At 42.8% G+C, this 18,133-nt stretch overlaps 1 protein-coding gene across 1 annotated transcript in view; it reads right to left on the reverse strand.

Moving 5' to 3' along the window:
* Positions 1–10,098, reverse strand: part of LOC149464521 (protein kinase C theta type-like) — an 88,069-nt gene extending 77,971 nt beyond the window's left edge. Inside the window, exon 1 of the mRNA XM_089674704.1 lies at positions 9,916–10,098. Within this exon, the coding sequence (XP_089530830.1) occupies positions 9,916–10,098 (183 nt within the window). The remainder of the gene's footprint in view (positions 1–9,915) is intronic.
* Between the last annotated feature and the right edge of the window lie 8,035 nt (positions 10,099–18,133).

Here is an 18,133-nt window from a genome sequence, read left to right on the forward strand (position 1 = left end):
AGAGAAAATCCAGCACTGGCTGTTCATTTGTATCTTCTTTTTTTAACCCTATAATCTTGATTCAATAAAGTCATTTAATGCAGGCTGCCCCCATTGGCTCTGTCTTTGTGGAGGATTCTAGGCTTTCTAAAAGAGAAAGTCCAGCACTGGCTGCTCATTTTTGTATCTTTTTTTTTTAACCGTATAATCTTGATTCAATAAAGTCATTTAATGTAGGCTGCCCCCCCATGGCACTGTTTTTGTGGAGGATTCTAGGCTTTCTAAAAGAGAAAGTCCAGCACTGGCAGCTCATTTTTATCTTCTTTTTTTAACCATATAATCTTGATTCAATAAAGTCATTTAATGTAGGCTGCCCCCCCCCCCCCCCATGGCATTGTTTTTGTGGAGGATTCTAGGCTTTCTAAAAGAGAAAGTCCAGCACTGGCAGCTCATTTTTATCTTCTTTTTTTAACCATATAATCTTGATTCAATAAAGTCATTTAATGCAGGCGGCCCCCATGACAGTCTTTGTGGAGGATTCTAGGCTTTCTAAAAGAGAAAGTCCAGCACTGGCTGCTCATTTTTATCTTTTTTTAACCCTATAATCTTGATTAAATAAAGTCTTCCGATGTCATATTGTTGCAATATATTACTGTCAACACATTTTAAAAACAATTTATAGACGAAAAGGGAAACAGGCCCGGGAGGTCAGGAACAAAAGAACATATGTCCCTAGGTTTTGTTTTTGCCAGTTTATTAGCTGATGTTTTTGGCTTATTTGTACAAAACTTTTATTTTACAAATAAATATTTAATGCAGGCTTCCCCCATTACACTGATTTTGGGGACGGATTCTAGGCTTTCCAAAAAGAAAGCAAAGCACTGTGTCAGGGCTCCGAGTATGACCAGAGGTGTGTGGACTGACACAGGGAAACGCAGGCTTCAGATATGGTATAAACAATATGATTTATTAAGACTAACAATACAAAACGCAGTGCAAAACGAAACATAAACACAGTGCAAACCAAACCACCTACAGATAACAATATATACAATGCAAGAGTCGTCAGGCAGGCCGGGTCAGTAGCAAAAAACGGGCAGCGCGGTACAGAGGGTCAGGCAGAGAATGGTCAGGGTCACAAGCCAGGGATCAAACAGGAGAAGTCAGCAGAGGTCAGGATCAGGCAGGGTCGGCAACAAGTCAGGCAGGACCAGGAACACAGGATACAAGATACAGGGGCCCATGGAAAAACACACACCAATGACTGTGAGTCTGACTGTGAGTCTGGCCATTCCTTAAATACAACCCCTGCAATCAGCTTCAGGTGTTTGGCTGACTGCAGGGGTGAGTCTCTGATTGCTGAGAGCACCCGCTGGCCAGCCCTGGTACTGAAGCCCACAAGGCAGGTGAGTCCCACCATTATTGGCAAGTCCATTCCTGACACACTGGCTGCTCACTTTCTTGCCCTAGGTGAAAAACGCAGTCCCTCCTATGATCCTTTGGCTGCTTGTGCTATTGAGATCTGCTCACATACAGTACAACACGTGATGAAAAGATTTGGCAGGAGTTGGGCTTTAAATGTCTTGTGAATTGGAAGCACATACAGACCTTAGTAAGCACATCAATGGATCCCAGTTCCTACCGTTCTTGAAAATACCTCTTTTAACCTTCAAAAGATCGAACTCTGCTTCAAAGCAACATTTTCTCTAAATTCTAGGCTTCTTGTGTGGTTTTTTCTTTTTTCAATTTCATATCTGAAGGAAAAATATATCAAAGATTGTATACCTTGACCTTCTACCCCTTTAACAATCAGGATCGTAAAAATTGTTGCCTTCGCTGCAGTGGAAAGGAGAAAGCCGTGTTTTATTTTATAAAATGTTGACATGTTCCCTGTGTGCCTATTTTTATAAATAACACCCTGTGTATGCTATGGTCGCGTCCCCACATCTGCATTCAGCTGCGTGCCAAACCCCGGAGCTCTCACCTTATTCCTTACCGCCACAAATGAAACGTCACCTACAAATGTTATAGCAGGGATCAGGGCTGCATTCCTATCAGGCATGAAAAACAACAAATACACCAAAAAAAATCATCTGCTTCACCAAAGAGTTTTTTTTTTTTAGAGAGCACAACATTCTATTTTTTTTGTCTAGTTGACTGATATTAATATCTAATACTAAACAAAAATGTATATATTTTATATACACAATAAAAAATTCTAAAAAAATAAAAGTAATTTTAAAATACTGTATATATTTATAAAAAAATATTTATAAAAAAGATAGAGTGATAGAGTGATAGACTGATAGAGTGATAGAGTGATAGATAGAGTGATAGAGAGATAGATAGATAGATAGAGTAGATAGATAGATAGATAGATAGATAGATAGATAGATAGATAGATAGATAGATAGATAGATAGATAGATAGATAGATAGATAGATAGATAGATAGATAGATAGATACAGTATATAGATAGATAGACAGATAGATAGATAGATAGATAGATAGATAGATAGATAGATAGATAGATAGATAGATAGATAGATAGATAGATAGATAGATAGATAGATACAGTATATAGATAGATAGATAGATAGATAGATAGATAGATAGATAGATAGATAGATAGATAGATAGATAGATAGATAGATAGATAGATAGATAGATAGATAGATAGATAGATAGATAGATAGATAGATACAGTATATAGATAGATAGATAGATAGATAGATAGATAGATAGATAGATAGATAGATAGATAGATAGATAGATAGATACAGTATATAGATAGATAGATAGATAGATAGATAGATAGATAGATAGATAGATAGATAGATAGATAGATACAGTAGATAGATAGATAGATAGATAGATAGATAGATAGATAGATAGATAGATAGATAGATAGATAGATAGATCTACAATTTTGTTTCTGGTGTCCTTCGACAGCCCTTTGGTCTTCACCATAGTGGAGTTTGGAGTGTGACTGTTTGAGGTTGTGGACAGGTGTCTTTTATACTGATAACAAGTTCTATCAGGCATGAAAAACAAAAAATACACCAAAAAAAATCATCTGCTTCACCAAAGAGTTTTTTTTTTTAGAGAGCACAACATTCTATTTTTTTGTCTAGTTGACTGATAGTAATATCTAATACTAAACAAAAATGTATATATTTTATATACACAATAAAAAATTCTAAAAAAATAAAAGTAACTTTAAAATACTGTATATATTTATAAAAAACATTTTTGTCTAGCTGACTAATCTATCTATCCATTCAGTCGTATCCGACCCTTGGCGATTGCATGGACCGCCACTCGTGAGCGACTTTTTCCATGAATTCTCTTAGCAATTATTTTTACAGGGTGGGTTGCCAGGTCTTTCCCCAAACCCTACCATGCAGGAGATCCCACATGGCCAGGGATGAAACTAGGGACAATTTAGACAGGAGCAAATTAACCTACCATCATGTCTTTGGAGTGTGGGAGGAAACCGGAGGAAACCCACGCGCCATGGTCAGGAATTGAACCCATGACCCATTTGCTGCAAGGCAGACGTGCCAACCACTAAGCCACTGTGCTGCCCAGCTGATTAACCACTTCCAGACCGGACACTTTTACCCCCTTCCTGACCAGGGCAATTTTCAGCTTTCAGCGCTATCACACTTTGAATGACAATTGCGCGGTCATGCAACACTGTACCCAAATTAATTTTTTACCATTTTTTGAGACAGATAAAGCTTTATTTTGGTGGTATTTATTCACCGCTGGGATTTTTATTTTTTTTGCTATGTAAATGAAAAAGTCCAAAAATTTTGAAAAAAAGTGTTTTTTTAAATAAAATTTTGCAAATAAATAATATTTCATCATAAATCTTGGCCAAAATTTATTCCGGTATCTTTTGAGTAAAAAAAAAATCCAAATTAGTTTATAACCAAAAATTATAATTTTTAAACATTTTTTTTTACATTTTTATTTTATTTTTTTATATTATTTTTTATTTTTTTTTTACATACTGTCACCCTAGCAGTACAGTGTCACCATGACACTGTACTACTTGTGGGGGGTGATGAAGATTTTTTTTTTTTTTTACACATTGCTTTTACACTCATATAGGATGTAAAAGCAATCATTTCTCTTTCTCTCTGTGTGCATTCTTGCACTCATTGAGAACTACTGAGTGAGCTGTGATTGGTCACAGCTTGTCACATGGTACAAGGCTGTTGTGAATAGCCTTGTACCATGTGACCTCTGTGATCATTCACAGATTTCACACGTAGTAAGCAATGATGTCACAAGTGACATCTTGCTTACTACTTTGCATGTGATCACTGATTGGCCAATCAGTGATCACATGATCGGGACGTCGTACAGAGGTCCCGTCCGACGATCGGTGTTTCACTGTGTCCGGAGGACACAGCGGGCACCGGATCGCGGTGCTGTGCGCTCCCAGGGAGCGCGCACAAGCAGGGTGCAGGGAGGCTGTTTATAAACGGGCACCCGACCCTGCACTGCCACCGTCCGGCCGTTTATATGCAACAGCCAGTCGGGAAGTGGTTAATACTAAATATCTGTAAGATAAATATTTTTATATTTTATTTATACACAGGATAGCATACAGTATAACTAAACTAAAAATTCTTCCTGCGCCAAGTGAAAAACACTACTCCAGGATCTATCCTGCTGCTGTGCAATGTGATGAACACAAAATGTGATAAATATAAATAAACAGCGCAAACATAGACCACTCTATCAAATCAAATATATAAAGTGCAAACATATATAGAAAATTATATTAGTAGTGAAAGTCCATCATGATAATAGACAACAAAAGTTCAGAAAATTTGTGCAAAAAGATCAAAAATTCTTCTAATGAAAAGAAAAACTTCCACCTTCCACCCGTGCAAACCAACATCAAATGCACTCACCAGATAAAGGTGAATGAAACGCCTTTTAGGAATTTTTATGGGATCCTAAACCCTCTTTCGTGTCCACTCTATAGGAATCCTCACCTTCAGTATAGGCTCCACCATACAACCGGGGAAAGAAAATCTCAGATAGTGTAATATTGCAAACTACCGTTTTTAAATAAAATCGAGGATTAAGGCCACTCACATTTAAATCACTTTAAAAAGGCATATTTATTAGGACAAGCTTCTTCCAGATGGACAATGAATGTCAGACAACCTCCTCAGGAATCTCACATCACAGCTCCAGGATACAGCACAAGCTCCACAGAGACCAAACATGCACAGATCCCAAAAGATGGCCGCTGGAACGCACCGCTCAGCGTGCGCTCCACTCACCGGAAGTGACGTCAGACGTACGGGGTAAAGACCGGAAATGCGTCAACGCGTTTCGCCCATCCCATCGGGCGTTCTCAAGACGTCCATTTCCTGTCTAAAGCTCCCTTAAATACCCAACAGGGACCCACCCCTCCGTTACAATTGGTCAAAACACATCCCCAGGATTATCAAAAACCACTCCTCCTGTTGTGTGACGTGAGAGTCCTTTACAAACGAGGCATATACCTACACAACTTAAAACCTTTTTAAAATATTCCCATCAATACTAGATTTACTCCTTGCAACAAAATATATTAATACATATCCCTAGTGGGACAAAAAAATATATAAATTAAAAATTGCCTACATATTACAAAAAGACATTCTTTATTAAATGAGTAATGAATGACATCCCTACTGAATAGTAATAAAAATAAAAATAATAATGTTTAAAAAATAAAAATTTTTTTTTTATAAAAAGTGAAAAATAAAAAATACAATAAAAATAAAAATAGAATTAAAATAAAAATAAATATAAAAATAAAAATAAAATTAAAATAAAATAAAATAAAAATGCAAATAAAAATAAAATAAAATAAAAATAAAATTAAAATAAAATAAAATTAAAAATAAAATTAAAATGAAAAATAAGAATAATAAAAATGAAAATAAAAATAAATATAAATATGAAAAGTAAAAATAAAAATAAAATTAAAATAATAAAATAAAAATAAAAATAAAATTAAAATAAATATAAAAATAAAAATAAAAATAAAATTAAAATAAAAATAAAAATAAAAAATAAAAAAAATTAAAAAAATTTTTTTAATGAATACAACTAATCAAAAAAACTATATGAAAAGACATATGAAAAATCTATTTAGTAGTGATAAGACACACATGCAGAATTTTTATTTGAATATCTCTATAAAAATAAAAATAACTATGCTATTACCAATTAGACAAAAAACAATTAATGTCTATGTCCGAGTTCAACCCCTTAGGGTATAAAGATCCCAATTGAAAGATCCATTTTGTTTCATTCTGTGAGATACTCTTCACCATATCTCCTCCCCTCCAAGGGGAAAAAATCCAATCAATCCCACAGAATTTTAAACACGATGGATCCCTATTATGATACATTCTAAAATGGTAAGAAAGACTGTGATATTTGTATCCTTTTTTGATATTCCTAATATGTTCACCTAATCTCACTGACAATTTCCTAGATGTTCTACCTACGTATTGGAGGTGACATGAGCATTCCAACAAATACGTAACAAAGGAACTGTCACAAGATATGAAATTATTTATTTTGTAAGAGGAACCCGTGGAGCAAGAATGAAACGAATCATATCTCGCATACAGTATAGCATGTGTGTGTGTGTGTGTATATATATATATATATAGATATATTTATAGATATAGATAGATAGATAGATAGATAGATAGATAGATAGATAGATAGATCTACAATTTTGTTTCTGGTGTCCTTCGACAGCTCTTTAGTCTTCACCATAGTGGAGTTTGGAGTGTGACTGTTTGAGGTTGTGGACAGGTGTCTTTTATACTGATAACAAGTTCAAACAGGTGCCATTGATACAGGTAATGAGTGCAGGACAGAGGAGCCTCTTAAAGAAGAAGGTACAGGTCTGTGAGAGCCAGAAATCTTGCTTGTTTGTAGGTGACCAAATACTTATTTTCCACCATAATTTGCAAATAAATTCTTTCCAATGTGATTGTCTGGATTTTTTTTCTCATTTTGTCTCTCATAGTTGAGGTCTCCCTATGATGCCAATTACAGGCCTCTCTCATCTTTTTAAGTGGGAGAACTTGCACAATTGGTGGCTGACTAAATACTTTTTTGCCCCACTGTATTCCCCAACCTCTAGGCATACTATGTCTGTTCTGCATCCTAGGCTTTTTACCTTCTTCCTCACAAGATTCTTTAGAATGTAAACTGCATGTGCAGCTCAATGTACATTCTTGGTCCACAGTCAGATTTGGTCAATCAGGAGCATCTCCACCCTATTTTGTATGTGCAGTTGGAGGGCAGGGAATGTCCTAGCTGCACATGATTGCGTCGGCAAGGATGAGATCATGTGAGAGGTTCTTCTGAAGTGGGTCCGGATCTAGTTCAAACCCAACCAATCTCATCCCTGACTGTAAACTGTACTCTAGTTACTGGATAAGCCACCACACAATCACTGTGTTCTTTGGAGTACTCTCCAGTCAATGAAGTTCCTCCTTGGTGCTCCAATCCAGAATTCAGCTTCGCTCCTCCTGGGCAAAACCTCCGGCTAGGCAGTGCAAGCTTCAGGCTCGAGCCTTGGGCCAACCTTACTCAGGCACATGTCCTCGCCAGGCTAGGAGGTCAGGAACAACAGCACATCCTCCTCAAGCAAAGCCTAGAAGGCAAGGGAGCAACCAGAAGGTTACCCCCAAATATCTATATCCTTCTCCATCCTTGACCCACCTTTCTCAGGCATTGTTCCTAACAGTCGGCAGACCTGGGAGGCCAGGAACAACAGCACATGTGTTCTCCCCAGGCAAAGTCTAGGAGGCAAGGGAGCATCGAGAAGGTTACCATAAAATATTTATACCCTTCGCCATCCTTGGGCCTAATTTTCTCAGGCAGTGTTCTTCCCAGTTAGCAGACCTGGGAGGCCAGAAACAACAGCACATATGTTCTTCCCAGGCAATGTCTAGGAGGCAAGGGAGCATCCACAATTCCTGCCAATGACCCCAACGATGGGACACGATTCCTCCCATTGACAACAACGATGTGACTCAATTTCTCCCAGTGACACTAACAATGGGGCCCAGTGACACCAATGAAGGGGCTCAATTCCTCCCATTGACAACAACGATGTGGTCTGATTTCTCCCAGTGACACTAACAATGGGGCCCAGTGATACCAATGAAGGGGCACAATTCCTCCCATTGACAACAACGATGTGACCCAATTTCTCCCAGTGACACTAACAATGGGGCCCAGTGACACCAATGAAGGGACACAATTCCTCCCATTGACAACAACGATGTTACCCAATTTCTCCCAGTGACACTAACAATGGGGCCCAGTGACACCAATGAACGGGCACAATTCCTCCCATTGACAACAACGATGTGGTCTGATTTCTCCCAGTGACACTAACAATGGGGCCCAGTGACACCAATGAAGGGGCACAATTCCTCCCATTGACAACAACGATGTGGCCCAATTTCTCCCAGTGACACTAACAATGGGGCCCTGTGACACCAATGAAGGGGCACAATTCCTGCCAATGACCGCAACGATGGGCCACAATTCCTACCATTGACAACAATGATGTGGCCCAATTTCTCCCAGTGAAACGAACAATGGGTCCCAGTGACACCAACGAAGGGGCACAATTCCTCCCATTGACAACAATGATGTGGCCCAATTCCTCCCAGTGTCACTAACAACAGGGCCCAGTGACACCAATGAAGGGGCACAATTCCTTCCAATGACCCCAACGATAGGACACAATTCCTCCCATTGACAACAACAATGTGACCCAATTCCTCCCAGTGTCACTAACAGTGGGGCCCAGTGACACCAATGAAGGGGCACAATTCCTCTCATTGACAACAAAGATGTGGCCCAATTTCTTCCAGTGAAAAGAACAATGGAGCCCAGTGACACCAATTAAGGGGCAAAATTCCTGCCAATGACCCCAACAATGGGACACAATTCCTCCCATTGACAACAACGATGTGGCCCAATTTCTCCCAGTGACACAAACAATGGGGCCCAGTGACACGAAGGAAGGGGCACAATTCCTGCCAATGACCCCAACAATGGGACACAATTCCTCCCATTGACAACAACAATGTGGCCCAATTTCTTACAGTGAAACGAACAATGGGGCCCAGTGACACCAATGATGAGACACAACCCTTGACAATGAAAAATGGGACATTGCTTTTTCCAACTGGTATCAGGACCTTTTCTACTCCCAATGGCCATGGTCCCCCCCCCCCCCCCAAAGTCCGAGGGACAGTTTGGAGACCCCTGCTCTGGACCCTATAAAATATTTGCAGCTACAGATGTAGCAATACTCAGATCACTGCCGAATGGAAGGGGCCAGCCGTAGCCGGGGCCAGTAATGACATGAGAGGAGAGCGGTGCTTGGCGGGTTAAGGTGGCAGGCTGAAGCTCCAGCAAAGTGGCTTAATGGAAGTGACATATGAGGTCAGCGGGGACGTTTGTAAAACATATTAAAGGTTGCAGGGTGCACGTTGGCGCGCGTGTTGCGGCGTGTCCCCCCCCCCCCCGGGCCCCGGTCCCCGTGTCCCTCTCTGGGGATCCCAGCTGCCTGTTTGGCAGATTAACACTCAGCAATCTCTGCTCGCAGGTTACACAAGTAGCTGATACAGAGGGGAGAGATGGCGGCAGCTATTAATCACACGACCTTTACAAGGGAACAGAAATCCGATCAGCAGCCGCTGACTCCAGAGGAAAAGATATTAAACAGCAGCACAGACGGCTGAGACTGAGACTAGGGAAGGGGGGGGGACTGTGAGAGAGGGCGGCGGGAGGGGGGATATGGCGGGGTGGGGGGGGCAGACAGCAGGTAAGATGAGAGCGATTTGATGGAGTGAACGAATATAAATTTTATACAGCACTGCAAAGATCAAGGCCTTTCACCGCCTGGACTACAGGATAGCCCCTCGGTATCTCAGCATCCTGCATATCGGACATGCGGTCAATTGGCACTCCAGTCAGTATCTCAGCATCCTGCATATCGGACATGCGGTCAATTGGCACTCCAGTCAGTATGTCAGCATCCTGCATATCGGACATGAGGTCAATTGGCACTCCAGTCAGTATGTCAGCATCCTGCATATCGGACATGTGGTCAATTGGCCTTCCAGTCGGTATCTCAGCATCCTGCATATCCTACATGCGGTCAATTGGTCCTCCAGTCGGTATCTCAGCATCCTGCATATCCTACATGCGGTCAATTGGCCTTCCAGTCGGTATCTCAGCATCCTGCATATCCTACATGCGGTCAATTGGCCCTCCAGTCGGTATCTCAGCATCCTGCATATCGGACATGCGGTCAATTGGCCCTCCAGTCGGTATCTCAGCATCCTGCATATCGGACATGCGGTCAATTGGCCCTCCAGTCGGTAGCTCAGCATCCTGCATATCGGACATGCGGTCAATTGGCCCTCCAGTCGGTATCTCAGCATCCTGCATATCGGACATGAGGTCAATTGGCCCTCCAGTTGGTAGCTCAGCATCCTGCATATCGTACATGGGTCAATTGGCCCTCCAGTCGGTATCTCAGCATCCTGCATATCGGACATGAGGTCAATTGGCCCTCCAGTCGGTATCTCAGCATCCTGCATATCAGACTTGCGGTCAATTGGCCCTCCAGTCGGTATCTCAGCATTCTCCATATCGGTCATGCGGGCAATTGGCCCTCCAGTCAGTATCTCAGCATCCTGCATATCGGTCATGAGGTCAATTGGCCCTCCGGTCGGTATCTCAGCATCCTGCATATCGTACATGAGGTCAATTGCCACTCCAGTCAGTATCTCAGCATCCTGCATATCGGACTTGCAGTCAATTGGCCTTCCAGTCGGTATCTCAGCATCCTGCATATCCTACATGCGGTCAATTGGTCCTCCAGTTGGTATCTCAGCATCCTGCATATCCTACATGCGGTCAATTGGCCTTCCAGTCGGTATCTCAGCATCCTGCATATCCTACATGCGGTCAATTGGCCCTCCAGTCGGTATCTCAGCATCCTGCATATCGGACATGTGGTCAATTGGCCCTCTAGCCGGTATCTCAGCATCCTGCAAATCGGACATGCGGTCAATTGGCACTCCAGTCAGTATCTCAGCATCTTGCATATCGGTCATGCGGGCAATTGGCCCTCCAGTCGGTATCTCAGTATCCTGCATATCGTACAGGAGGTCAATTGGCCCTCCAGTCAGTAGCTCAGCATCCTGCATATCGGACATGCGGTCAATTGGCCCTCCAGTCGGTATCTCAGCATCCTGTATATCGGACATGCGGTCAATTGGCCCTCCAGTCGGTATCTCAGCATCCTGCATATCGGACATGCGGTCAATTGGCCTTCCAGTCGGTATCTCAGCATCCTGCATATCGGACATGCGGTCAATTGGCCCTCCAGTCGGTATCTCAGCATCCTGCATATCGGACATGAGGTCAATTGGCCCTCCAGTCGGTAGCTCAGTATCCTGCATATCGTACATGAGGTCAATTGGCCCTCTAGTCGCTAGTCGGTATCTCAGCATCCTGCATATCGGACATGAGGTCAATTGGCCCTCTAGTCGCTAGTCGGTAGCTCAGTATCCTGCATATCGTACATGGGTCAATTGGCCCTCCAGTTGGTATCTCAGTATCCTGCATATCGGACTTGCGGTCAATTGGCCCTCCAGTCGGTATCTCAGCATCCTGCATATTGGTCATGCGGGCAATTGGCCCTCCAGACGGTATCTCAGCATCCTGCATATCGGTCATGCGGTCAATTGGCCCTCCAGTCGGTATCTCAGCATCCTGCATATCGTACATGAGGTCAATTGACCCTCCAATTAGTATCTCAGCATCCTGCATGTCGAACATGCGGTCCATTGGCCCTCCAGTCACATAGTAACCATCATTTTATTACATCTACCTCTCCTCCAAGACGAGCTTGGAAAAAAAATGACAAATGCGAAAATATAAAGCGTTGCCATCGCCCTCTTGTATTGGCCGTGAAAGATTCAGGGTTGTCATCTTCATACTGAGCCTACACCTATCAGGCGCCTCTTATTCCGGTACATGGCTGGAATGGATTTACTGAGAGCAAGGCTGGCAGCAAGATTCTGCGCATCAGTGTGGGCTCCTCTACACCTGTTTGCTGTTAGGGGACGGTAAAAGCAGGCAGCTGAGCTGCAATTTCACCACGTCCCCCTCCAGTATCCACAATAGCAACCCATCAGGGCTGCACCCACGATGGGGCTGTGACACCTTGCTGGCAAAAAAATGAATGGCATGGTGCGTTCGGTAGGCTGTTGGGCTGTGATGCAGCTGCCCCGAAACCATGTGCAATGTGAGCGGTTGTGGTGTGGTGGGTCAGCGATCTGAAGGTCAAAACAGCCAATGAGGAGGCAACATATCATCTCACTACCTGTCAAATGCCCTCTGAAAAGCAAATTTGATGTGGGTCACTTTTCAGAGGAATGGCACTATATCTACAGATGTGAATGTGCCCCAAAGTGTGACTTCTATTCAAATAGAACCGTGCACACTGAGCCATGCTGGAAGCCATTACCAGTGCTCTGCTCCTAGAAGATGACAGTGTTCTCCTGTGTGTCTGTGCACACTGAGCCATGCTGGAAGCCATTATCAGCACTCTGCTCCTAGAAGATGACAGTGTTCTCCTGTGTGTCTGTGCACACTGAGCCATGCTGGAAGCCGTTATCAGCGCTCTGCTCCTAGAAGATGACAGTGTTCTCCTGTGTGTCTGTGCACACTGAGCCATGCTGGAAGCCATTATCAGCGCTCTGCTCCTAGAAGATGACAGTGTTCTCCTGTGTGTCTGTGTACACTGAGCCATGCTGGAAGCCGTTACCAGCGCTCTGCTCCTAGATGATGACAGTGTTTTCCTGTGTGCCTGTGCACACTGAGCCATGCTGGAAGCCGTTATCAGCGCTCTGCTCCTAGAAGATGACAGTGTTCTCCTGTGTGTCTGTGCACACTGAGCCATGCTGGAAGCCGTTATCAGCGCTCTGCTCCTAGAAGATGACAGTGTTCTCCTGTGTGTCTGTGCACACTGAGCCATGCTGGAAGCCGTTATCAGCGCTCTGCTCCTAGAAGATGACAGTGTTCTCCTGTGTGTCTGTGCACACTGAGCCATGCTGGAAGCCATTATCAGCGCTCTGCTCCTAGAAGATGACAGTGTTCTCCTGTGTGCCTGTGTACACTGAGCCATGCTGGAAGCCGTTACCAGCGCTCTGCTCCTAGATGATGACAGTGTTTTCCTGTGTGCCTGTGCACACTGAGCCATGCTGGAAGCCGTTATCAGCGCTCTGCTCCTAGAAGATGACAGTGTTCTCCTGTGTGTCTGTGCACACTGAGCCATGCTGGAAGCCGTTATCAGCGCTCTGCTCCTAGAAGATGACAGTGTTCTCCTGTGTGTCTGTGCACACTGAGCCATGCTGGAAGCCGTTATCAGCGCTCTGCTCCTAGAAGATGACAGTGTTCTCCTGTGTGTCTGTGCACACTGAGCCATGCTGGAAGCCGTTATCAACGCTCTGCTCCTAGAAGATGACAGTGTTCTCCTGTGTGTCTGTGCACACTGAGCCATGCTGGAAGCCGTTATCAGCGCTCTGCTCCTAGAAGATGACAGTGTTCTCCTGTGTGTCTGTGCACACTGAGCCATGCTGGAAGCCGTTATCAGCGCTCTGCTCCTAGAAGATGACAGTGTTCTCCTGTGTGTCTGTGCACACTGAGCCATGCTGGAAGCTATTACCAGCGCTCTGCTCCTAGAAGATGACAGTGTTCTCCTATGTGTCTGTGCACACTGAGCCATGCTGGAAGCCATTACCAGCGCTCTGCTCCTAGATGATGACAGTGTTCTCCTATGTGACTGTGCACACTATGTTACGCTTCAAGCTTCAGCATTGAGGAGCAGCAAAAAAAATGGTTATTGGGAGCGGTTTTCCGGCAGAAAAAAACAACTACTAAAATGCTCCTAACAGCTTTTTTTCAAGCGTTTTTTTTTCTTCATGTACTGTAAAAGCATAATAAACCGCTAACGCTACTACAAGCCGGCAGGAGAATTAACTATTAATAGCATTTTTCATTCAGAGTTTTTTGAGCTTATTAAAAGGGCTAGTGTGCATGCTGTTCCTTCCACTGACACCAAGAGTGGGGCACTATTTCCTCCACTGACACCAATGATGGGGCACTATTCCTTCCACTGACATCAATGATGGGGCGCTATTCCTCCCACTGACACCAATGATGGGGCGCTATTCCTCCCACTGATACCAATGATGGGGCACTATTCCTCCCACTGACACCAATGATGGGGCACTATTCCTCCCACTGACACCAATGATGGGGCACTATTCCTCCCACTGACACCAATGATGGGGCACTATTCCTCCCACTGACACCAATGATGGGGCACTATTCCTCCCACTGACACCAATGATGGGGCACTATTCCTCCCACTGACACCAATGATGGGGCACTATTCCTCCCACTGACACCAATGATGGGGCTCTATTCCTCCCACTGACACCAATGATGGGGCACTATTCCTCCCACTGACACCAATGATGAGGCACTATTCCTCCCACTGACACCAATGATGGGGCACTATTCCTCCCACTGACACCAATGATGGGGCACTATTCCTCCCACTGACACCAATGATGGGGTACTATTCCTCCCACTGACACCAATGATGGGGCACTATTCCCCCCACTGACACCAATGATGGGGCACTATTCCTCCCACTGATACCAATGATGGGGCACTATTCCCCCCACTGATACCAATGATGGGGCACTATTCCTCCCACTGACACCAATGGTGGGCACTATTCCTCCCACTGATACCAATGATGAGGCACTATTCCTCCCACTGACACCAATGATGGGGCACTATTCCTCCCACTGACACCAATGGTGGGCACTATTCCTCCCACTGATACCAATGATGAGGCACTATTCCTCCCACTGACACCAATGATGGGGCACTATTCCTCCCACTGATACCAATGATGAGGCACTATTCCTCCCACTGACACCAATGATGGGGCACTATTCCTCCCACTGACACCAATGATGGGCACTATTCCTCCCACTGACACCAATAATGGGGCACTATTCCTCCCACTGACACCAATGATGGGGCACTATTCTGCAGCATGTCTATTGCCTTAGCATGCTGGGCACTATATAAAATGAGTGGCATTGCAGTGCATTGCCAGGCATGACTGCATGCGTCCTGACAAACCATAGATGGAAATCATATCTATGTCCTAAACCTTTTCCGGGGTTCCCCTTTAATCCCCATCTAGAACTGACACTAAATTAGTCTCCCCGCCGTCCATCTCTCCAGACTTCCCTCCTGACCACTCCAGTCACCTGATAATGTCCTGCTTCCGTTTTCCCCCATCGATTTTCCAGCTCCAATAACCGGAGTTAATTAACTGAGGTTAAAAATAATTCAGGCCGGGTTCCTGCAATTGTAAAATCAATGAGGGAAAACACAGAGAGGGAATTATCTGGAGGTGGAAATGGGCTGCGTTGTCAGGTCCGGACCACTCATTCTAATGAATATCAAAAGCCTTTCCACTTAGCCGGAGAGTCATATGCTGCCCTATTCACATCCCCTGTCTAGAGCCACTCACTAGATTACAGAGCTTTTCCTGCATGTTAGCGGGCAGACGACTTCTGAACTTGTAGAGCCTCACTTCATGATGTGTATTATGGAATTGGGTTTTTTTTTTCTTGTTTCTTTTTTATTTGCACTTTTTTTTTTTTTTTTTTTTTTACTTGATTTCTAGCCTAGTGCTGCTGATCTCCTTCAGCATCTTTCAGCCAATTCTTGTCTACAGGCACTCGCTCCAAAAATAAAGATTCAAATGAAAGGAAACACTCCAAAAAAAGATTTAAGTGCATGGAAACGCTCCAAAAAAAGATTAAAGTGAATGGAAACGCTCCAAAAAAGATACAAGTGAATGGAAACGCTCCAAAAATAGATTCAAGTGCATGGAAACGCTCCAAAAATAGATACAAGTGCATGGACACGCTCCAAAAAAGATACAAGTGAATGGAAACGCTCCAAAAAAAGATTCAAATAAACGGAAACGCTCAAAAAAAAACTTCAAATGTATGGAAACGCTCAAAAAAAAGAATCAAGTGAATGGAAACGCTCCAAACAAAAAAATTCAAGTGCATGGAAACTCTAAAAAAAAGATTCAAGTGCATCGAAACGCTCCAAAAAAAAGCTTCAAATGTATGGAAACGCTCCAAAAAAAAGCTTCAAATGTATGGAAACGCTCCAAATAAAGAGTCAAGTGAATGGAAACGCTCCAAAAAAAGATTCAAGTGAATGGAAACGCTCCAAAAAAGATGCAAGTGAATGGAAACGCTCCAAAAATAGATACAAGTGAATGGAAACGCTCCAAAAATAGATACAAGTGAATGGAAACGCTCCAAAAAAGATGCAAGTGAATGGAAACGCTCCAAAAAAGATGCAAGTGAATGGAAACACTCCAAAAAAAAAAGATTCAAGTGAATGGAAACGCTCCAAAAAAGATGCAAGTGAATGGAAACGCTCCAAAAAAAAAAGATTAAAGTGAATGGAAACACTCCAAAAAAAAGATTCAAGTGCATGGAAACGCTCAAAAAAAAACTTCAAATGTATGGAAACGCTCAAAAAAAAGAATCAAGTGAATGGAAACGCTCCAAACAAAAAAATTCAAGTGCATGGAAACTCTAAAAAAAAGATTCAAGTGCATCGAAACGCTCCAAAAAAAAGCTTCAAATGTATGGAAACGCTCCAAAAAAAAGCTTCAAATGTATGGAAACGCTCCAAATAAAGAGTCAAGTGAATGGAAACGCTCCAAAAAAAGATTCAAGTGAATGGAAACGCTCCAAAAAAGATGCAAGTGAATGGAAACGCTCCAAAAATAGATACAAGTGAATGGAAACGCTCCAAAAAAGATGCAAGTGAATGGAAACGCTCCAAAAATAGATACAAGTGAATGGAAACGCTCCAAAAAAGATGCAAGTGAATGGAAACGCTCCAAAAAAGATGCAAGTGAATGGAAACGCTCCAAAAAAAAAGATTCAAGTGAATGGAAATGCTCCAAAAAAGATGCAAGTGAATGGAAATGCTCCAAAAAAAAAGATTAAAGTGAATGGAAACACTCCAAAAAAAAAAGATTCAAGTGAATGGAAACGCTCCAAAAAAGATGCAAGTGAATGGAAACGCTCCAAAAAAAAAGATTAAAGTGAATGGAAACACTCCAAAAAAAAGATTCAAGTGCATGGAAACGCTCAAAAAAAAACTTCAAATGTATGGAAACGCTCAAAAAAAAAGAATCAAGTGCATGGAAACGCTCCAAACAAAAAAATTCAAGTGCATGGAAACTCTAAAAAAAAAGATTCAAGTGCATCGAAACGCTCCAAAAAAAAGCTTCAAATGTATGGAAACGCTCCAAAAAAAGAGTCAAGTGAATGGAAACGCTCCAAAAAAAGATTCAAGTGAATGGAAACACTCCAAAAATAGATTCTAGTGAATAGAAACACTCCAAAAAAAGATTCAAGTGCATGGAAACGCTCCAAAAATAGATTCAAGTGCATGGAAACGCTCCAAAAATGGTGCTTCATCATTGGTGTAGTAGCACCCCAAGGGCCAGATAACGGCAAGCAAAGGGCCACATCTGGCTGCGGTTTGGAGACCACTGGCATATACTGTATCTCCTGTACTGTGATCCTGGGTGCTGAAACCCGGGAAAGATACTAACGCCGGGATTCTTCCTCTGAAATCTCCTGTTTTCATTTAAAAAAATATAATTTAATCCAGTTATATTTATTAAAAATTCATGAAGGCTGAACTCCAGGCAGATACAAAACACACACATTATCCCAACTCTGCTTCATTATTAATTCATGACATTTATTTTTTAAAATGCTTAGTGTACCTAAATTTGGTGCAGCAACACGCAGACTGGGAGACACGATGACGTGTACTGCGTGCACTCAGACTGGGAGACGTGATGACGTGTACTGCGTGCACTCAGACTGGGAGACGTGATGGAGTGTACTGCGTGCACTCAGACTGGGAGACGTGATGA

The sequence above is a fragment of the Staurois parvus genome, unplaced genomic scaffold (assembly GCF_062004578.1).
Source record: "Staurois parvus isolate SC_StPar_1 unplaced genomic scaffold, SC_StPar_1.0 ptg000151l, whole genome shotgun sequence".
Classification (NCBI taxonomy): domain Eukaryota; kingdom Metazoa; phylum Chordata; class Amphibia; order Anura; family Ranidae; genus Staurois; species Staurois parvus.